At 35.9% G+C, this 23,894-nt stretch overlaps 1 protein-coding gene and 1 long non-coding RNA gene across 9 annotated transcripts in view; one reads left to right on the top strand and one right to left on the bottom strand.

Moving 5' to 3' along the window:
* Nucleotides 1-23,894, bottom strand: part of PIBF1 (progesterone immunomodulatory binding factor 1) — a 289,035-nt gene that overhangs the window by 64,687 nt on the left and 200,454 nt on the right. The window contains exon 15 of one of the 4 annotated variants that reach the window (XM_001365267.4): nt 920-1,050. The exons of 2 other annotated variants lie outside the window; for them this stretch is intronic. In XM_001365267.4, the coding sequence (XP_001365304.3) occupies nt 920-1,050 (131 nt within the window). Of the gene's footprint in view, nt 1-916; nt 1,051-23,894 lie in introns of those variants that run through there. One more of the 4 variants, XR_471492.2, reaches the window with a different exon arrangement.
* Nucleotides 1-23,894, top strand: part of LOC103102053 (uncharacterized) — a 111,893-nt gene that overhangs the window by 69,747 nt on the left and 18,252 nt on the right. For all 5 annotated transcript variants that reach the window (XR_008914091.1, XR_008914092.1, XR_008914093.1 and 2 more), the window contains 2 exons: nt 4,552-4,701; nt 14,696-14,775. This is a non-coding gene — a long non-coding RNA (uncharacterized LOC103102053). The remainder of the gene's footprint in view (nt 1-4,551; nt 4,702-14,695; nt 14,776-23,894) is intronic.

Below are 23,894 nucleotides of genomic sequence, written 5' to 3'. Positions count from 1 at the left end.
AGAAGGTATATTAATAATTTTTTTTGAATGGAAGCAGCCAATAAGTAGTTACTAAAGAAATGGTCAGCAGCTGGCAAGGACCCCGCTCAGTTTAAATACTGTAAATTTATAGTGGCTCAAATTAGCATGGTTTCTCACCTTCTTCAAGAAACTCAGGAGAAATGTCTATTGAATCAACTAGTGAGGTTATGCAGGGCAAAATTTGCAAGGTAAGAAGAAAAGGTCAAATGTGTATGAGAGTATTCAATAAACATTAACATGTTCAACCAAGAAAAGAGTTATGGGATGATAAATAGGGTAAATTAATTATTTGTAGTATCAACTAAGAGACCAATTTTCATAATTTAATTCCAAACAATGGGGGAATTTTTATATTTTATCAGTAGAGAGATGGTAGAAAAGGTCTATTAGTGCCTGTGCAGAATATGAAGCGTAGTATTTTTATTCTTCAGTAAAGTATTTTTAAAGCAAAGATGACCTAGTAAATAGTGGCAAGAAGTATCTCCTTTCTATTTTAGAATAATTCCATGTATCTATCTATCTCTCCATCTATTCATCTCTCTCTCTCTCTCTCTCTCTCTCTCTCTCTCTCTCTCTCTCTCTCTCTCTCTCTCTCTCTCTCTCTATCTGAGGTAAGGTGCTATCTTCTCAGAAAACCCAGATCAAGATTTCATATCTGGATTCATTGGCTTTTGAGTTAGTATTTTTATACTTGGCTTCTGATCATTTTTGATGCTTTCCTATAATGTTACTTTATATAAAGCTACCTATTTATATTATCTTAAAAGTAAATGCAACATGGATTCAAATCACTCTAAAACCTTTATTTTTACAATATTTAGTTTTTGTTCAATAGAATTTAAACTTGATAACTTTATAGTTTCTATTATTTAAATAGAAAGATATTTAGCTGTTTTACCTGATATCCGTTTCAAGTTGTGAAATACGTTCATTTTGCTCATTGATCTTAGAATCTCGTTGACGAACAGATTCAATGAGATATCTGTAAGGTTGTTTGGTTTGGTTTAACAGGGAATTGGCCCTTTCGAGCTGAAGAGAAAGAGATGATCACATTAAAAATTTTGCAAAAGGGAAAAGTTGAAATCATGTATAATATTCTAGCAGTTAGCTGAATCCACTTGAACACAATTTTTACAATTAAAATTTTTATTTTTTTTCCTTTCATATTGTCTACATTTTCCGTAGTAACTTCCCACCTTTTATATTGTTATCCATAAAAATGTTTTTTTCAAAAGAGAAAAAGAAAAAAATCAGCAAAATTGGAAAAAACATGTCAGTATAAATAATGTTCCACACGCATGAATAACCTCATTCCTCCAAACTTCTTGGAGTTAATTTTGTTCTTTGTAATTTTGAAACACGTATTTTCAATTGCTTTGTGATTGTTCCTTCCACTAAAATTGTTGGCATTGTATATGTTTTCTTGCCTCTGCTTATTTCACTTTTGCATTTGTTCATGTCTTTCAATGCTTCTCTGTATTCATCATTTTGGTTGTTATTATAGCACAATAATATCTTATAATTCAGGTACTACAATTGTTAACTATGCCTTAGTCTATGGGCAATTACTTTGTTTCCAGTTCTTAGTTACCACAAAAGTGTTGCTATAGCCCTATTTGTAGTGGCAAAGAGTAGGAATACTGAAGGGCATGCCTATCATTTGGGAAATGGCTGAATAATCTGTGGAATAGGGTTGTAATGGAGAACTGTTGCATCATAAGAAATGATGGATGTATGGGGTAAATTCAGAAAAACCTGGAAAGACTTACATGAACTGATGTAAAGTGAATTGAATTGAACCAGGAGAATATGAATGCAGTAACATAAATATTGTACAATGATCAACTGGGAAAGACTAAACTATTATCAGCAAAATAATACAAGGTTAACGACAAGGGATTCCTGATTAAAAAATGTTATTTGCAGTCAAAGAAGGAACTGTTGGATTCTAACTGTAAATCAAAGCATGCCATCCTTTATTTCCTTCATGAGTTTTTGATTATATATGAGATATGTCTTCAGTCACAACATGGGGAATACAGAAATACATGTTGTATGAAAGCACTGATATAAACCTCTATCAGACTATTTACCATCTAGGGAGGGGGGTGGAAGGAGAGAATCTGAATTACAAAATTTCAGAAAATAGCTGTCAAAAATTATTTCTACATGTAATTGAAAAAAATAAAATGTAATAAAAAAGAAAAAAGTGCTGCTATAAATGGCCTAATTAGATAAATCAATTAGGAAAATAACAATAGAAGGAAACATGACCGCCAGATCTGGTAAAGGAGTTCAGGCATCTATGAATAAGTACTATAGAACAAAGGAAAATGATTCAACATTTATGACAAAGAAGACCATGTGGAATGTGAGAATATGGAATCATCACACACTGTTCCTGAGTAGTTCAAAAGAGAAATGAGAATTATGAGAATGGAATCTATGGCCTGCATAGCAACAAAAATGGGCAAAATGGAAAAACTGCAATTTGTGATGGCAAATCTCACCCACAAAACAGAAAAGAGCACAATAGATTGTGAATACAAATTCACAGAAGTAAAAGACAGTCTAGAAGAAGGGAAGCAAGAAACAAGAACATTAAAAGAAGATATGCAATCAAAACATATAGATCTTAAAGACCAGATGCATAGAGAATTTGAGGGTCATAGGTCTCCCAGAAGAACATGCCAGGTCAAAAAAGCTTAACACACAATGAAGAAAATAATAAAAGAGAACTGTCTAGAATTTCTGAACATAGACAATGAAATTCCAATTTAAAAAATTGACAAAGTGCCTCCAGAAATAAACTCAAGACTGCAAACTTCAAGATACATAGTTGTAAATTTAATAATTTAATTCAGAAATGAGAAGTTCTGTCAGCCATCAGGAGGAAGACCTTTAAATACAAAGGAAAGGAAATTTTAATACTGCAAGACTATTCTGTACCCACTAGAAAACACAGGAGGGAATGGAATGGGTTTGCAGCCCATGGTGACCTACCTTGCAAATCTGAGTTTAACCATGAATTAAAAAAATGTAGCTGCCTAATAACAAAAAGGCATTTGAGACATTTTTAGAAAGAATACCAAGACTGAAGAGATTATTTGCTTCTCAAAAATCCCAAATAGAAATTAAAGAATAAATAAATTCAGCAGCCAAGGAAAGTAATAGAATGACAGCAGAGGGACCAGTAAAAAACTACGTTTGAAATACACACAGAGAGATTAGGGTAAAGGTGGAGGTGATGATGAAAAGATAATCCTAAGGTATAGGGTATTAAGGACAGAATCTGGCAATATTCTACCTGTGGGTATTGTGTTTTTCTGGAACTACATTAATCTCAGAGTGGCTACATGAAAGTGAGGAGGGGAGCAGGGTCATACAAAGGAGTATGTGATGGGTCTGAGACAAATCAAGGGTAAGCAATGGGGACAAGTTGATTCCTATGGTCTCAAAAAGAAAGGAAATTACAGTGGTCTGGGGGATCTGATGCTTGAAAAGTTCACTCTTTTTGTCCTGGGGACCAGGGGGGAGATATGGGATAGAAGAGTTGGAGAGATCCTGTGGAGCAAATGGGACCTGGGAGAGCAGAAGAGTATGGACCCAAGGGAGACTTTTTTTTTTTTCCCAAAGGAGATTTTGAGGCAAATAGAGAAAAGGTAACTACAGAAGGATATAGATCAGTGGTGGGTTGCATAATCAGGAGCATGGTAGAGAAAGGACCCTACCCTGGGGCAAGGTCTTTCTGAAACCTACAATATTTGACATTATTCTGGAGTGAGGCACAATGGAAAAGGATAATCTGTAGGGCCAGTCCTGCAAGACAGTGGCAGAAATCACCTAAGGAGGAAAGCCTCTAATGGTAAAATTGGAACTTTTGACTGAATGAGGAATTCAGAGAAAAGAGACCAAATAATTAGAATGGCCTTGAATCAGAGAATGAGGGTCCAGAGTAGATAGAAAAAGATGGAAAATGAAGAGAATATAAGAAATCCTTTTTGAAAAGAGGCACCCCCCCAAATTAAAAAAACTAATGAGTAGGACTAGTTGAAGCAGAGGAAAGGAAAAATCTTGACCAACGAAGAGGAAAAAAAAGAGGGAAGGGAATTATTTAACCAGATGAAAGCAGGAGAGCAAAAAGAACTAATAAGCAAAACCCCAAAGGGAAAAGTGACAAATGGGAGGAGGGGATAAGGGGGTAAGGGGAAGAGAGTCAGTGGAAATAAGGTTAACTTAAAAAAAAGAAGAAACTGAAAGAGCATAGTACTAGGGGTATAACAGAAGAGAGTAGAAAATCATAACCAAAAAAGTTAGAGACAATTGAAGGAAAGCATAAACTTTATAAATTTAAATGTGAAGGGATCAAACAATTCAACAGAAAAAGTATTGATGTTTAAGAAAACAAAATAATTTCCTTGATTTGTAATATTTTTTAGAAGTGTTTGTAATCTAGATTTTTAAACTAAATCTTCTTACTCCTGAGACATCTGATGATTTTAATTCTTTTTTTTTTCTTATGTATTTCAGTTTCTTGCACTTTTGATGCTGGGTTTTCTGCAGATGTAGACCTCAAAGTTGTCTTAGCCTTATTTCATTTTTGGGGGACTTTTCCCAAGTAGCTGCTGGAAGGCATAGAAGTGGCCACATCAATATCCAGTCCCCGTTTCTTCAGGACCAGTAAGTATATCCATGTATGCTGGCTCTCTGCCATAGTTCCCTCCTTTCTTCATTTCTCTAGTTAAGTTGAATCAATGACTGCCAATTTTTGTAGTCTTGGATGATGACACTTCTTTGGGGAATTTCTGCTTCCTTGAGGTTCTTAAACTGAAGGACTGTCTCAGGTGGAAGAAAAATGCACAATTTCTCTCTCCTCCCCTTTCCCTTCTCCATTTGATTATACAGAGTTAACCTGGACTGCCTGCTACAATAAGATGCCAGGGGAAGGGCAAGGGCAGAAAGTGCTGGAACACACTGCAGTGGGAAGAAAATCCCTGAGTGGGTTCCAAAGCACAACAGACCTATACATCTAATTGTATCCCTTGTTGGGAGGGTGATGCTGAGTGAAAATTAAGGCTTAGAAGTCTTCTCTCCTAATTCATAAAAATCTTTGTTAGGCTTCTTTCTTTATTATCTTGCTGGAACAGCTATAATTGCTGTAAATTTGGCACATAATTCGTCTTTTGCAATTTTTTTTTTGTTTTGAGAATTAGTGGGGCCTGAAGAAAAGTCTAGTCCTCCATCTTATTGCTCATGTGATCCATAAGACATTCTGAGATCTATTTTCTTTTTTTTTTTTAAACCCATACCTTCCGTATTGGAGTCAATACTGTGTATTGGCTCCAAAGCAGAAGAGTGGTAAGGGCTAGGCAATGGGGATCAAGTGACTTGCCCAAGGTCACACAGCTGGGAAGAGTCTGAGGCCAGATTTGAACCTAGGACCTCCTGCCTCTCAATCCACTGAGCCACGCAGCTGCCCCCTGAGATCTATTTTCTAAAGAATTTGAGGTTAGCATTTTTCTGTGTAAATTTTAGAAGTTTCCTTCTTTCTTTCTTGCTAACTGAAGCTTCACCAATATTTAAGTATTGAGCTTTCCTAGAGCCATGAGGTTATAATGGCAAGTTTAGTTCTTTCTTTCCCTAAGGAAAATGGGAGAGACTTTTCCTGAAGCAATGATATCCCAGAAAGTGCATAAAGGCAAGATGTAGCCACTTGCATGCCTCCTACTATCTTTGAGAACAAGTAGTTTCCTTTGTAATGCTATGAAACTTCTTACCCATCAGGCTCAAGTATTAGGCATTGAAAGAATGAGAGAATAAGGGGGCTCAAAATTACTGTTGCCCATAAGATGTAGGACAAGGAGAAGAGATTTTAGGTCCTCCTTTTTAGGGAGAGCTGCAAGGGATGAAACTCCTGCCACTCTGTCTTCCACCTCATTCTGGCTCTCAGGATAAGTCGATGAGAGTTGGTCTTGAGATCAGCAAGCTGGACTTGGGTCTTGACTGTATCACTTGGTGCATGTATGACTTTGAAGGAGTTTCTTAATGGCTCTTTATCTCAATCTTCTCACTTGTGAAGGAATGACCAGATGGCCTCTAAGTTTCTCCCACCTCTAAGTTTATGACTTAAGAGTTTAAGACCTTTTATTGGGTGATGGAGCTTTCGGTGACTATGCACCCTGTTTCAGAAAAAAACTGCATAAAATGAAATACATCAGATTATAAAAGAAAAATTATATTGTCACATAGATAAAAAAATAAAAATTTAATAAGTCTATCGCCGTCAAGATAAGTAAGAAACTACTACTCTAGACACTTTCTAGCTTACCAATGTTCTTCCTAAACTGTGGCATGCATAACTGAACATAATGTTCTAGGAATAGTCTGACCATGCCCAAGTATATTGGGACTATTCACAAAAGCATTCTCATCAAATTTCTAAAACATAGCTCATGCTAAATATCAGTATATTAAGGTAAGTTCCTCCCATTGGTTCCATCCTACCTTTCCAGACTTATATTTCTCTGCTCTCACAATTTATTGTCTAACCAAAAAGACCCTGGGATGTAAGTTCCTTTTCTCTATTTAACAAAAACTTCTGGGAAAACTGGAAAATAGTCTGTCAGAAATTAGATTTAGGCCAACATTTCATACCATATGTCAAGATAAGTTCCAAATGGATATATGACAGCTATTAAAGATCACATCATAAACAAATTATAGGAAGAAATGTCAGATGTATGAATTGGGGAAATGTTCATGACTAAAAAAAGTAACTGAGTGAATTATAGAAAATAAGGAAAATTATGATTACATAAAATTCTCATTTTTGAACCGATAAAACCCCAGTTCAATGAAGAAACAGTTAACTGAGCAAAAATTACAATATAAAATTCTCTGACAGAGGTCTCATTTACATGATCTTTGAGAAACAATTTCAAATTTATGAAAATAAAAGCCACTCTTCAATCAGTAAACAGACAAAGCATATGAATAGGCAATCATCCAAAGAAAACTATCAAAAGTCATATGAAAAAATGCTCTAAATCATTAATAATTAGAAAAATGTAAATTAAGACAATTCTGAGATCCCACCTCATTACCATTAGATTAGCTAAGTTGACAAAAAACCAAAAATGATAAATTTGAGAAAGATTGTGGGAAAACACATCTTAATGCATTGTTGAAGTGGCTGTGAATTGGAATGGCTGTTCTGGAAAGCAATTTGGAACTATGTCCAAAAAGCTTTTAAACTGTGGATAACCTTTCAACCCTTGATCCTTCTATTAGAGCTATACCTCAAAAAGATCAAAGATGGAAGAAAAGGACCTATAGGTACAAAAATATTTATAGGTACCCTTTTGGGGGTGGGAGGGCAATAAATTGGAAGCAGAGATGATGACTTTCAGTTGTAGATGAGTATGATGGAATTTTATTGTGCTATAAGAAACTATGAGAGAGATGGTTTCAGAAAAACCTGGTGAGACTTGTATGAATTGGTGCCAAATGAAGTGAAAAAAACCAGAAGAACAATCTATATAATAATAATATTGTAAAGATAATCAACTTTGAGAGTATTAGGAATTCTGATCAACACAATGATCAACCATAATTCCAAAGGACTCATGGCCTAACATGATCCACCTTCAGATAAAGAAGTGATGGCCTTAGTGCAAATCCAAGCTCTTTTCTTCCTTCTTTCCTTTCTTTCTTCCTCCCTCCTTCTTTCTTCTCTCTCCCCTTTTTCCCCCTTAAACCTCTCTTTCTTCTCTCCCCCCCTTCCTTTCTCATGGCTAAAATGGACATTTATTTTGCATGACTATACATATTTGTAATGAAACCTCCCCACCAAAAATACCTTAATAAAAGATTTTGTTTATTTCTGTATTTGCTAAGTAATTTAAAAAAGAAACCAATTTCTTTAAGATATTAGCACAGAGAATGACTCTTCTTGGAGAAAAGGGACTGGGAAAATATATGGTTGGGTTAGGGCAGAGAGAAAAGGAAACAAGACTCCTCTATGCTCTGAAAAGTAGCCTTTCACCTTATTTGGTCAAAAACCAAATCTCCATGTCACTTTAATGCTGTTACCACAATATGTTATCATCTCTCTTCCATCTCCCTTTCCAGTTCTCATGGAGGTGTTTTCTTCCCCCATTAGAGCACAACCTCCTTGAGGATAAGGATTATCTTGCTTTTACTTCTATCCTCAATTTTGAACACAGTGCCTGGAACATATTAACATAGTAAATATTTAATAAATGCTCATTCCAACTCTTTTTTTCTATCCCCTTTTCTCCATAAATTTTCTCTCACTCCCCAAATCACTGATATCATCAGCTAGGGGCATTAGGCAAAATAAGGAAATTTTATTGATACACAATATTCTAGATAGCTTAGCTTCCCTTAAGCAAGGAAAAGATTAAACAAAACTGAATGTATGCCTAGACATCAAATGAAAAATATGGCCACAGTGTGGTATAGCAACCAATTAACCAATTAACAATTAATTTCACTTATGAAGCATTTTCCATGTCCAGGTACTGTACTGGGTTACCAAAAATAAAAACACCCCTCCCCTCAAAACCCTCCCAACCTGATCTTCCCAAATCAATGCCCTCAAATAACAAAAGCAATCAATCTTGACCTTAAGGAGATTACATTCTAATTGGGACAAAACCTATCAATTAGTACATTTAAGATGAATATGTAAATGGAAAATAGTCATATTATATAATGAGACTTAACTGAGAGGTCCATAAAAGGCTTCAGTCAGATGATGGTACTTCACATAAATTTTGAAAGGAATCTGAGAGGCAAAGGTGAGGAGAGAGATCATTCAAGATGTGAGAAATAGGAAATAGATCAGTGTGCTGGACTGGAGCCCATGGAAGGAAGTAATGTGTTAAAAGACTGGATCAATAAAGAGGGAAATCTCTGCTGGAATGCTTCCGGGAACTGTCTGGCTCACTGGTATATTAATAATGACATGCCCAAAGGCAGGATATCCTGGCTTAGCCAATAGAAATAGTACATAAACCTGCATTTGGAAACCCCTCTGAAAAATCCTGATTATATGACGTGGGGCAAATAATTTTATCTCTTTAAGCTCATAAACTGCATCAAAGGTGCTGGTCTGTATTGCTAGAAGGAATTCCCTTTGAAAAATTCTTATACCAGTGAAATGGGAGGTCGCTCAGTCCTAATGAAGGCATAGATTTATTAATTTGCAGATTACAAAAAACTTGAAGAGATAGATAACATAGATGAAAATATCAGGATTTCAAAAGATTACGACAAGTCAGAATGATGTTATCAAATTAATAATTTAGTAGTGATCATCTTCACAAGTACAAGACAGGGGAAGCCAAAACTGGACACCAATTTACCTTACAGTGATCTGAGGGCTCTAGTGGACCACATACTCCAATTGAGTCAAGAGTGAGTAGTCAAAAAGGCTACTGGGATTCTACCTGCATTTAGAGAAGCACAATGAATAGAACATGGGAGGTGTGAATTTTACTACTTCAGGCAGAATATATACACAGAGTGTTTTGCTCAGTTTTGGATAACCACATCTTATGAGTGATATTGATATTTGGAAAGTGTCCAGAAGAGGAGGATCAAGATGGACAAGGGGCTTTAGAACATGAATGAGCACTGGTTCAAGGAAATGGGAATGTTTGCACTCTGAAATATCTGAAGGCATGTGGAAAAGGGATTAAATAGAAACATCTTGGTTCCAGAAGGCAGAGGTAGGAGCAATGGATCTTTTAGTCTAATGTAGTTATGCATAAAAATTACTTTCTAATTCAATAACACCAAAAAATTTATGAGAATTAGCTTTAATTATTTTAAATCAATTTCTCATTTTATGAAGTGTTTGTTAACTTTAAAAATCATACAATAAGGTCTAAAAGAATAAAAATACCGAATACATAACCTGTTACTTATTTCTTCTACAGAAAATTCAAGTAAGGCACTATCATTATTAGTCATAAGGTTATACTTCTTTATTATGTTGTTTGTGGGTTTAATTATCTTACTGACCCAATTACTACTTATTTTTCAATTTCCAAGATAAAGCATTTAGAAAAAAAAGAGTTTGAAATGAATAAAAAAATTAGATTTGCTCCTTAAATTTAAAATGACCAATCAACTATTAATTGATAAATTTGGCTAATTTTTAAAGGTACATAAAAATGCCAGAAGTGCAAATAAGGTAGGATTAGTGTCAAATACAACTCTTTAACTTAGGATATATTTATCCTAGCTATTAATGTTTGGTAAACAAGGCTATATTATTTATTTATTTAGTATTTATAGCACTTTCGTAATAGTATGTTACCTAGAAAATGCTCTTTTGTAAGTATGATATAAATCATTATTACTTCTGCTCTACATCAAGTAAATAGCCTCTGAAGCTAAATGAATTAGTAAAGAAAATCAATGAAGCAATTAAAATTATAACTGAGAGTCCTTAGTACCTTAAATGTACTTAGTTTATGTTTTTAGAGAAGACTATCTCATGAGTCATTTAGTTTAGTAAAAATAAGTTTTAGTAAAAATTTTAGAATCTAAAGGTTGTAGGAATTCTTGGGCAGACACACTAATAGAGAAAATTATATTGTTATATATAGAAACATAACTGAATTTTGCTTTGAGGTAGAACTTTCTACATTTAAATATCACCAAACTCCTCATTAAAAAGTGGCTTAAATATTAGTTGTCTAGCAACTGTTATCATTTATAAAATGTTCAGCAATAGCTCATATTTGACTTTGTCAATTATTAGTAAGCAAGCTCTTTCCTCGTAAGAAGCTTTCGTAATTTGTGACTCACAAATCATATATGTAATGAATGACTCAGACTGCAAAGTTATTGATGAGAACTCAGCATTATCTGAAACTTTGAAGCACACATTCTGTAGAACTGTTACTTCCTTCTTATGCCAATATTTTATATTCATGATTCAGAGAAAGGTAATATCAGATTAAGATAAAATTACATATTTTGGTTGCCCAAATTGCTTATTCAGTTATCTTTGATCTTAAAGAGCAAAATAAATAAAAGGTAATTGAAGTCTTAAGTTTTCTTTCTTGTTAAAAGTCTTTCAAAAATGTGTAGTTTTACACTAGACAATATAAAATACTTAGGAATATATCTGCCGAGCCAAACACAAGAACTATATGAACACAACTACAAAACACTCTCCACACAATTAAAACTAGATCTAAACAATTGGAAAAACAGACAGTCTACGATAAGTTCAATGATCCCAGCTTTTGGGACCAAAATCCACTATTTGATAAAAACTGCTGGGAAAATTGGAAGACAGTATGGGAGAGATTAGGTTTGGATCAACATCTCACACCCTACACCAGGATAAACTCAGAATGGGTTAATGACTTGAATATAAAGAAGGAAACTATAAGCAAGTTAGGTGAACACAGAATAGTATATATGCCAGATCTTTGGGAAAGGAAAGATTTTAAAACCAAACAAGAGTTAGAGAAAAAAATCACAAAATGTAAGATCAATAATTTTGATTATATCAAATTAAAAAGTTTTTGTCCAAACAAAACCAAGGCAACCAAAATTAGAAGGGAAGCAACAAACTGGGAAATAATCTTCATAACAAAAACCTCTGACAAAAGGTTTAATTACTCAAATTTATAAAGAGCTAAATCAATTGTACAAAAAAATCGAGCCATTCTCCAATTGATAAATGGGCAAGGGACATGAATAGGCAATTTTCAGCTAAAGAAATCAAAACTATTAATAAGCACATGAAAAAATGTTCTAAATCTCTTATAATCAGAGAGATGCAAATCAAAACAACTCTGAGCAGAACTAGCAGAACATTGTACACAGAGACTTATACACTGTGGTACAATCAAATGTAATGGACTTCTCCATTAGTGGCAATGTGGTGATCCTGAACAACTTGGAGGGATCAATGAGAAAGAACACTATCCACATTCAGAGGAAAAACAATGGGAGTAGAAACACAGAAGAAAAACAACTGCTTGATTACATGGGTTAAGGGGATATGGCTGGGGATGTAGACTCTAAGTGAACATCCCGATGCAAACACCAACAACATGGAAATAGGTTTTGATTAAGGACACATGAAATACCCAGTGAAATTGTGTGTGGGCTAAGGGAAGGATGGGGGGAGGAGAGGGAGGGAAAGAATATGATTCTTGTAACCAAGGAATAATGTTTTAAATTGACTAAATTAAAAAAAAATGTGTAGTTTTGGTTTGGAGTTTTATACCTCTGAGATTTAGCTTTGCCTGCATGCCTCTCCAAAGACAGTATGACTTTTTACATTGTATTCACTACCTGGTGTAAATAAGAGTTTTCCTAGTGAAGGTAGTGTATTATGTGGAATGATCCATATACTCCAGCCTAATTTCTGAGCAGAACATGAATTATAAAAATGTAGGATTGAGATGAAGAGGTTCAGTTAGTGGCAATGACAAACATTCTGTGAAACTTGGAAATGCTAAAAGAATGCTCATCTATTTTCCTTAGTAGTTCTAACAAAATCAAGCCATCTTTAATATTAATAGTAGGGCAGAAATACCATTAAACCTGTACTTTGATGAAGTCTGCCTGGCCATTTTGAAGAAATATTTGCTAATATCTCTTCATTGAACAGATACATGTGGAGAACATAGGAAAACAATTTACCTGTTGGTTCCATGTAGTGAGCTGAAAGTTCATCAATTATGAGGAATATTTTTTTGGGGTGGAGGAAGAGATGAGAAGGGAGGAAATTATTTGGATCTATGATATGGCCTGTAAAATTATTTCTCAAGAATTTTAGAGAGATCCCTGGGGAACTGCGATGAAAGAAATTTTATATAGTCACTGAGTTAATATGTGAAAGAGGTTTAAACTTAGATCATCCTGATTTCAAGGCCATTAAACCATGCTGCCTGTCAACAGCATTTGGAGAGCATTGTACAAGTTGCTGAGGGAGCTTTACAAATGAATAGGATAGTGTCCTGTTTTCAAGAAGCTTACAATTTAATAGGAGAGATAAGATGTACCCAAATTAACATAATGTAAAATAGAATAGCATAAATACATGAGGTACAAAGTGACACAAAAATTATAAAAAAAGAGAAAAAAAATTCTGACTTGGGAATCAGGGAATGAAGCTAAGAGATGGCTTTTGGTCTGTGTCTTTGAAGGTCAGGTACAATTTCAGTTTATAAGGGTTAGGATTTTGGGGTTTCAGGTAAAATGAATAATGTGAGCAAAGGGCATAGATAGTAATGAATTTGTGGAACAGAGTGTAGGCTCTTTTGGATCAAGATAACATAGATTGGCAGGGGTCTTAGAGATCTCAACCCATTTATTTTATAAATGAAGAAAATTGGCCTCTGGAGGAGTTAAGTGATTTACCCAAGGTCACATGAATCAATAGCATTCAAGTCTAGGTTTTTAATGACAAATTCAGCATTAAATTAAAAAACAAAAAACATGAATTTCACTGAGGGGATATAGTATATGATAAGGTAATAAAGGGGCAATGAAGTTTGAAGTTTATTTGGTAGACTGGAGATTTTTGAATAGGGAAACAGGATGGTCATATTTGTGTATGAAGAATATCAATCTGGCTATGGCATAAAGGTTAGATTTGAAGGGAGTAGGATGTTATTATACTGGTAAAAGGTAATGAAATCCATTAGAATCTAATGTTGAAGCAACGGGAATAAAAATCAGAGTACTGAGAAGTACCATGTTTTGTAAATGATTGTTTTGGATGCAAGCTAAAGAAGAATTTTTGCTTGGGGGGTAGTATGGAAAGGACTGCTGATTACAACTAGGTTTTTCAGCTAAATATGTAGACCTTTTAGTTAAAGGATTATTAGCATCCTAAATAAGTGAAAATTATAATCTATATAGTCAGTGCACTAGGGTTAAAGACAGCAAAGTGAGTATCCTTCTGAAGATGTGATCACAATATCATATTGTGAGATGGAAGGTAAGGAGACCAATATAAAATATAAGAGATCAGCAATTTACATTAGCAATCTGATATTTGGTCTTGCTTCTGCCCACATCGAGTAAAAACAATTCAAAGTTCTGTGCAGGAAATTAAGGGCTGAGGTGGCCAGAGCCCAGCTGTAAACAAGGGACTGAATTTATTGGGGGATGTATCAAGTAGACTGGAAAGGAAAAAGAACAGAATCACTTACTGGAGTTTAAACAACACTATTCAGGGCTTAGGCAATACACTGAGGTAAAGTAACAAAAGGCAAAGAGAGGGCCCAAAAGATGAGACATTAGTCATTGACAAAGGTAGACAAACCTGGGTGGGAAGAGTCAGGGTAAAATGGAACGAAGGACCAGTGATAATTATGGCAACAGTTTGGTTTGCTCTTCATCCAGGATAGTGCTTTGTTTTTGTTTAATTTCAGGGCAGAAGTAGATGGAACCCCCTCCTTCCAACACTCCAACCCCCAATAAAAAGTTGACAGGATACCAAACTAGGAAATGAATTTTATTGATTCCCTTCCAAAATCTCACAGTGGAATGAAGATGCCCCTCTTTTCCCACAAGGGAGATTATGGAGTCTCCTAAATTGTGCTAAAAATGTAACTAATCTAAGCTAAGCTACAATTTAATTAACTATAACATGCCTTTTATATGATAGAAAACTACCCAGAGGATTCAAAAAGGAGGGCCAAAGAATAGAATTTCATCACAATGTCTCCAGCACCATCCAGAGAAAAAGTAAGTTTAGATCTAATGACTAGTTTTTTTTTTTCTACAGAGAAAGGAATGAGTAAGTAATGGCTCTCAATAAACAAAGGGTTAATAAGGTACAAGGGACGAGAGTGCTACAAGTGGCCACTAGGGGGCAGCCAAAGGCCAAGGAAGGAATTCAGGTTCACGTGATTGACAGCCAAATCTACTTCCCAACAGAAGGAGCTTTATGGTTCAATGTTTTTTGGGTCAGTTCTTAAAAGAAGTTTAAATTTGTTGAAGAACGTCCAGGAAGACCCACTATGGCTGGGAAAGCCTGAAGATCTCCAACACCAAGAACAGTTTTTGTAGTAGGCAATGGTAGTCAGCAAGGATGCCGGAATCAAATGGAATACTTTTGATAGAGGAGGGTCATGTAGAGTTGTAGGAGAATTGGAGTTGGGAGTTGGAGGGAGAGCCATGAGTCTTTGTGGAAGGACTCTGTCATCACTAGTATTACTTCAGGGTGTAATTTGTTCTGTCTGTCAGTCTATCAGGGAGTAAGGATCTGAGGAGGCATACTTTTCCTGAAGGGCAGAAAGCAAGGAATTTAAGATGGACAAATTGCCAGAGTTCTGCCTTTGGGAGTTGGACAGAAGGTTAACTTGCCTAGCAACTGACTCAGAAATCAACAGAGAGAAGCAGTTTAGCTTCTTAGTGTGTTTGGCTGTGAGAGTAGTAAAAATAATTTGGGTTGCTCCCCAATACATAGGCTATGTCTCATACCAAGCATATAAAACTAATTAAAGCTTAGAAAAGCATATAATAAAAATAAGGTTTTTTTATCTGGAGTTTAGGTGAGTATAGGGAATATAGGACTGGAGGAGCCTGCTCGAAAGCAGATATTGTCTTTCAAGTTGATATAACTCTAATATGGGTCTCAGAAGAGATAGCAAAGTAGGAAAGAGAAAATTGAAAAATCTGGGTAGTTTAGGTGAGAACTACAATGAAAAAAAAAGACAGGAATTTTGGGAAATGGCCAAGATGAGTAGCATTTGTATTTGTGCTTGGATTTTGCCCTCCCATGTAATCATCAAATCTGCCTTGGCTTGGGTTTGTTAAAGGTAGGAAATGGAAGAATAGCAGCAAAGACTGAGAAATAAAGGAGAATAAGAAGGTATGGCAGCTTCATTAGTGCTAAGGCTTGTGAGGTGATTAAGATTTTTTGTCCATTTATGGATCTCTGTTTTTATATATCTTGCTTATTTATGAGAAATCTGTATTTGTTTTTATCTGTCATTTTTTGTGAACCTGTTATACCAGAATTTCTAAATCTAAAATTCTTTAAGCTTAACTAAAATTATTGAACTTTCCACAAAAGAAGTTATATTCTAGCATCCAGAATTTCCTAAGATTTTAAAGTAGGTAAGATATTATCAGTGATAACTATGTTATTTTATAGAGGAGTACATGGAAACCTAGAATCATTAAGGGACTTGCCAATGGTCATCCAGCTATCAAATGGCAAAGCTGGGACAAGAATCTAAGTTTTAACTCAGTGCCCTTTCTTTTATACTATATATTCTCCACATCCTTTCACAGTCTCAAATTCATTTAATACTCAGGTGAATGTACTTCAATCTTTAGTTAACTTAATTATTCCAAGGCTGGTTGATAAATGTGTGAAACCAAACTATTTGTGCTATGGATTTCCTCCACTCCTTTATATCACATTTCTTCATATATCATCCAATTTCTTACCTACCTTCAATCTTACACCTTTCATTGGATCCTTCCTTACGATCTTCAGATATGTTTGAATTTCCCTAATTCTGTTAAGTGATACTGCTATTTACTCATTCTGAAATACTGATATCTTTGATTCTTCCTTCTTCAATCAGTCAATAGGTATTTATCAAGCTCTTAATATGTGTTAGGTTTCATGCTAGGCACTAGGGAAACAAAGGTGAAAATGAAAAAAATCCTTGTCTTCAATATATTGAGGGAGACTATATGTACAATTCAGGTATATGCAAAAAAGGATAAAGGGTGATTTGGGTGGGCTTAGCACTAACAGAGAGATCAGGAAAGGTTTCATGTAGAAGGTGATATTTGAATTAAATCTTAAAGGGGACAAGGGATTCTAAAAGGCAGAGGTGAAGGGGAAGCCCATTCTAAGCATAGGAGACAGTCAGAGCAGAGTCATGAAGATAAGGAAATAGTGTGCCATACATATATGAGGAAAAGTTCAATTGGACTATTGAAGTGTGAAGAAGAGTGAAGTGTAAAAAGGCAGACAGAGTAGACCAGGGGTCAGCTGTGAGGGCTTCAAACTCCTCAAAAACGTTCAGATTTGACCCCTGAGGTATTAAGGCATCGCTGAGAAGAGGGCAAGGTACCAGGGTCAAACTGTGTGTTAGAAAAATCACTCTGAAAGTTCTGGTAGGATGGCTTGGTTTAGGAAGAGACTAGGCAAGCAGGCCAATAGAGAGGCTACTGTAATAGGCCAGGGAGAAAGTCATGAGAACCCACCCTGGGGCAGTGTGGCTTGTAGAGATAATGGGATGGATGAGAAACATGTGGAGGTTGAAATGAAAATATACGACAACTGGCTGGATATGCAGGCTAAGAATGAGGGGTAAGGGAATGACACCAAAGTTGCCAACCTGGGTGACCAGATTGATGATGATTCTCTTGATGTTGGAAGAATGGCACATTTTAGGGAGAAGATGCTGATTTCAGTTTTGGATATACTGAGTGTGAGATTCCTGTGAAATATCCAGTTGAGAATATCCAAGACAATTGGGAGTTTGGAACTGGAGCTCAGGATGAAAGTAGGGCTGAATTTATAAATCTTGGAGTTATCTATACAGAGAAGATAATTGAATCCCTGGGAACTGAGTAGGTGATCAAGAAGTGGAGGATAAAGAGAAGAAAAAGAGGCTGAGGACAAAGCCTTGGATTTCACTTAAAGTTTGAGGGAGAACAGAGCTTGAGAATAAAGGTTTGGATATGTAAGAGCAGAACTAAGAAAGAGCAGTGTCAAAGAATCCCAGAAAGGGGAGAAGAGCCAGAAGGAAATGGTGGACAATGATGTTCAATACTGCAGGAATAAAGAGGGATCAAGATTAAGAAGAGATTTCATTTCATTTCCAGCAACTGTGGAGAAAGTAGTTTCAGCTGAATGATGAGATTGGAAGGTGGAGTGAATGGGGTTGAAAACTGAATGAATGAGAGGACAGGATATGAAGGCAATAGTTGCTGACATCTCCCTTTTATCATTTTTATTCTCACTGTTAACATCCCAGTTCAGACTGGATTCTGTTTCACTTGACTATCTTGATATTCTTTAAAAAAAAAATACATTTTTTTTAAACCCTTACCTTCTGTCTTAAAATCAATACTGTGTATTGTATCCAAGGCAGAAGAACAGTAAGGGCTAGGCAATGGGGATTAAGTGACTTGCCCTGGGTCACACAGCTAGGAAGTATTTGAGACCAGATTAGAACCCAGGACCTCTGTCTCTGGGCCTGGCTCTCAGTCCACTGTGTTACCTTGCTAAGTAAAGCACACAGTCAGCCCCTACCAATAAAATACAAAATCCTTAGAGTTGAATCTCTGAATAAAAGGGAAAAAGAACAATTTGGGTGATGTTAAGTGAACTCAAAGGAAGAAAGTCAAAAGAATGGCAGTTTAATAGGCTAGGAAACAATAGTTTTCGACAACTTAAACAGACCTTTCTACAGTTTTGGAACCCAATGCTTTAAAAAAGGAATGTATATCATTCCTATATACTTAAACTGCAAATCCAAATCAACCACAAAATCATCTTTTCTCATATCTTAGACTATATTCTAAGGCTACAAAGAAAGAAAGGGAGAAAGAACTCAACTGCTAGAATGTTAAAAAAAAAAAAGGGATTCATATTAATGTTTTGGAAATCACCAGAGGAAAAAGCATCTCTTTTTTACAAAATAATGGGCTAATAAAAATAAGGGCTACCATTTACATAGTTCATTGAGCTTTACAAAATGATTTACATTTTTACTACCTCATTTGATCTGTACAATAACTATTATCATCTACATTTTAAGGTTGAGGAAAGTAAGGGTGAGAAAGGTTAAGTGACTTTCCTAGGCTCGCATAGCTAGTAAAGGTCTGTGACAGGATTTAAATTCACAACTTACTAACTCCAAATCCAACACTGTATCCACCATGCAACCTATATACTCCATGGAAAACTAGAAAATGGAAGGCTATCTTTCTTTGGGTTCTATCTCTGGCAAGCATTCTAGACTAATCTTTGAGCATGAATGATGCCTTGTCATCCCCTTGTCATTGTTTTAATCTCTTCCCCTTGCTCTTTAATGACAGCTAGAAATTCTGCTCTTAGCTCTGAGGTGCCATCTACCCCTATAATTTAAAATCATTAATCAGTTGTTAGCACTAGGTGAATGTGCTATGTCAGGGGAAGGACTCTCCTAGCTGAATTAAGGGAAGCACCTGGCATATCTGGCTATTTAAGTTGAATTTATGATACATGACTAGTCTGGCTTCAGGAGAGAGAATATCCCTTGATGAAGCAGAACGTCCTGGACTACCCAGCATACTTTTTATTTAGGGTTCTGAAGACATCAGCAAATATCTATGATAGCCTCTTAAGAGTTCTATTTATTTCCAGTCCTCTTTTTCAATGTGTCCTGCATATATCTCTGATGCTGATTTTTCTGTACAAAATTCCTTAAAGGCTTCTTATTTGTCTACAAATGTCTTAGTATACATAGCCTACCTTACATCAAGATTTTCTTAGCCTTCGAATCTGCCCTTCATATTCAACTCCTTATATGGAGATGTGACAATTTATTTAACAACATTTACTCTGTGTGCCACTCTGTAACACTTCAATGATTTCACAGTGATGACCTTGCTGACATCCAAATCCTTAGTGTGGCATTTCAGTTTCTCATCCTTAGCTCCAACCTACTTTTTCAGCCATGTTTCACACTATTCTCCACCATATATTCTAGAGTTCAAATACACTTCTTATCCCCTTAACTTATCCTATCACTTCCTTCACAAAGTCTTGTCTTCTCTGATCGTTTACACTTCATACCTTCTTCTCAACTCAGGAAAAGAAAACCCAGTAATATAGGATAGAACTTTTAAAATAAATTAATATCCCCTGATAATTAAATATTTTAACAATATAATAATCTAAAATCCAATTCATTTTTTGACCGTGAAAAACAAGAGACCAAGTTATTTGGTTCATGGAATTTCAAGTACATTTTAATTGTAATGGTTTTGAACATGATCAGAAATGAACACAGCCTATGTGTTATGGTAAATGGTCAAAGATTTATACAAGGAAAGAACAAAAGGGAAAATTACTGAGTGATTCTTCTGTTTCTATTTCACCTCCAACTTCACACCATTCCTAGGGTATGACTAACTAGGGCAAGTGTACTTCAGTCCCACACTCTTGGAAAAAGACGATACACAAGGTAGCTAGGGGAAGAATCAGCAGCTCTGTAATTTTTTACTATAAGAAAAGACCTGAAGCGAATATCCATAAAATTAGACCATATATGGCTGACTTTTAATAAGAGTCATTTATGGAGTGTGATCAAGGTATTACTACTTTTGGGATAAAGATATATACCCATAAACACACAAAGACACCCATAAGCTCCCAAATAATAATATAATTTGTTGCTTAATGAGAGAATTATTAACCAATAAGCTTATCATTCTTTACTATTTTAACAGTAATTATCATTTGGTATTTAGTTTTTTCATATGGCAACACATTTTGTGTATATATATATGTATATATATATATACATATATATTTATTTATTCTTAATATGGAGAGGCATTGTGGGATAGAGAATGATAGCTTTGAAATCAGGAAGACCTAGTTCAAGTCTTGCCTTTGGCACACAATGGTAGTGTGACACTGGGAAAGTCACTCAGTGGTCCAGGCAACTTTCTAAGACTATATGTTGAATAGAAGGTATTGAGCTGCATTGATTAAAAGAGTTTCTTCATCTTGGAGCAAATCATGTTAAGTCCCTTTATTTATCTCATATGGATTAGGTTGTGTGCATTTTAAAATGGCTCTGAACTCTGGGAGACTACATCTCCCAGGACTTTCTACCTCAGCTTCCTCAGACACCGCCCATTTCCTTTGTGGGAGGTGTCTGAGAAGATATAAAAGAAGAGAGAAGTGTGGGTTTTTGCACCTTTTCTGGAGAAGAGCCTTTTCCAGGAGACACCTTTTCCCAAGATTGCCTTTTGCCTTTTGCCCCTGTATTACCGCTGGAGATCTAATTTTCTCTAGCTTTCCCAAACCTTTTTCTAGCCCAAATAAACCTATCTAAATATCCCTGAAGTCTGGCTTGATTTAATTTAATCCCCAAAGCATAGTTATAGTTAAGAAAAGCCTGGTCAATTTCCCTACTGGGGCTGGGGGAGACCTGGCTACCTTCCTTTCCCTATCTTTCCCTTCAATTCCCCATCAATAGTTGGTATTGAAACCATTTCTTATATAAGCATGGCTCAAAGAACAAATTCATATAGTCCTGGAACCATCATGAACTGTAACAAAAACTTCTTGGGTTAAGCACTTGAAAAAGCTTAATGTAGAGCATGGTCAATCTAATGAGAGAGTTGACTCAACTAAATTGAATATAAAAAGGTAAAATAAATTCAGTAATTACATACAAGTGCTCAAATAGTAATTTTTAATGTACTGTTTTTGTTAATCAAAGTTTAAAAACATTACTTTCAATATAAAAATGTTAGATGGCATTTCCCCTTGGTGTGCTGGGTCTGGAGACAGGAAGATCTAAATTAGAATTTGAGCTCAACATCTTGCTAGCTGTGTATAATCTTGGGCAAATCATTTAACCTCTGTGCTTGATTCATTAAAAGCCTGCTTCTGTGTGTGTGGGACTGTGCTAAGTGTTTTACAAATATCATCTCACTGATCCTCACAATAATCTTGGAAAGAAAGTGTCATTACTATCCTCATTTTATAGTTGAGTAAACTGTAAAAAATAAATCTAATATCATCCTTACAAAACTGAGGCTAATAGAGGTTAATTTTTTGCCCAAAAGTCATCCAGCTAGTAAATGCCTGAGGCTGGATTTGCTCTCAGGTCTTCTTGACTCCAGGTCTGGTGCTCTATTCGCTGAACCATCCAGCTACCTCTATGAGATAATAGTAAAGTACTTAGCTCAGTGCCAGGCACATAATAGGTGATTTATAAATGCTTATTACCCCATGTCTCTCCTTCCTTGTATCCCACTGGCATTTAAAATTCAGTATCTCCAACCAAATTCACCTTCCTTTTCTTTGTGGGCACAACTATTAGTCACCCAGGTTCACAATCCTGGTGCATCGTTGACTCTTCCCTTTATCTTTTCTGGTTCCATTTTTGCATCTGTGTCCCCAGGGGCCCCATTTCTTAATTCCCAGATGCTATCCAAATCAATTCTACCCCTAACTGATTCTGTCTCTCTTCTTGTCACGAATACGACCACGATCACTACCTTAACTCAGGCTCCCATCATCACCTCTAACAGCAGCTACTTTAATAACCCTCTAATTTAGTTTCTCTCTTGGTCTCCTCTCTACAATTCTTCCTCTACAAGGTAATGAACATGAGCTCTTTTCTCTAATTCACTCCACTTATTCAAACAGTTGGCAAATCTTCTACTTTTATTCTCTACAAAATCTCTTGCATAGGTTCCCTTCTTGCCATTTACATAGTCACCACCTTTTTTTGGGATAATTGCAATAGCTTTCTTACTGACCTCTATCAAATCTTTCCTCCATCCTCCATATGGCTGCCTAACTGACTACCCCATTCAGTAAACAATGGCTCTCTATTAGGACTGGATCAAACAAAAGTTCTTCTGTCATTTCAAGTTCTTCACGCTGTGTCCCCTCTCTATCTTTCCAGTCTTTTAACTCATCACTTTATGATCTAGCTATATTTGTCTACTTGCTGTTCCTCAGGCGTGATGCCCTCATGCATTGTGCTAAGTCCTGGGAAGACAAAGAAAAATGAAAACAAAGTCCTTGTGGAACTCCCATTGTAACTGGAGAGACAATATGAAAATAATGCTAACAGTATAAGGGATTGGCCAGAGTCAGGCTCAGCCTTGAATGCTTCTGTACTTGAGAGGGAAGTCACTGGGGTTAGGAGTGGAGGGGAGAGAAGAAGGTGGGCCTGGAGCTAAGAAAGCCAGGGAGCTGGAGAGTCAGGCTGAGGAGATCATTCCAGTAGGGTGTGAAGATAGAAGTAACTCTCCCTTTGTCTATTTTTAGCTAATCAAATCAAGAACTTAAAAGTACCTGTGAAGGATTAAGGCTAAAGAAAACCTTGCACAGCAGATGCAATGAATGGAAGCTTGAAGATCTGTCCATCAAGGAAAAAAAAGGAGGATGTGACCAAGTGGAAGGCAGTTTTGAACAAGCTGACACAAACTGGTTCTTACTCTTTTTCCTTGGACCTTGGAGAAGGAGCTATAGAGAGACATCTCTGCCTTTCTGGCTCTTGGTTTCTCCCTGAAAGATTTGGGGCTTGGCTCTGAAGATCTTTGAAAGTTGCTAATAATATCCCTCTTAAAGACTATACAACCTTACTTATTTTATTGAGAGTTATATTAGATTAGGGAAATACTAAATTCCCTTTCTCCTATCTAAATTCCCTTACCCTTCCATCCTTTAAAAAAAAATCCCTGTTTCCAGTATTATAGAGAGTGATTTGTTTGTTAAAAGCTTTAGTCAACTTACCAATTCTGAATCCCTGCTTGACTCCAACTGAAAAGATAGCAGAATTGAGTGGGGGTAGGAGAGGAAAGAATTTTCTTTCTTATTACCTTATTTCTCAGTGTGTTTGCCCAGCAAAAGGAACACCCTAATACATACCTTAATAGCTACCTAACCATTAGGTAAGATAGCTCACAAGTCACTAGTTCATATCCCTTAAAGCCATAAGCACTGCCCTGCCTTCGGCAGTGCTAGGCAAATTGGGAGACTGCAATTAGTTCCTATAAAGAGGGGGAGAAACAGGAAGTGACATGGAAAAAGGGGTATAAAAGAATAGATGAATGTGGTCTGGGCTTCTTTGCTGCTTTGGCTTTTGGAAAGACTC

Source organism: Monodelphis domestica, chromosome 8 (assembly GCF_027887165.1).
Source record: "Monodelphis domestica isolate mMonDom1 chromosome 8, mMonDom1.pri, whole genome shotgun sequence".
In the NCBI taxonomy this organism is placed as follows: Eukaryota; Metazoa; Chordata; class Mammalia; order Didelphimorphia; family Didelphidae; genus Monodelphis; species Monodelphis domestica.
This window is presented reverse-complemented; position numbering and strand designations above follow the sequence as displayed.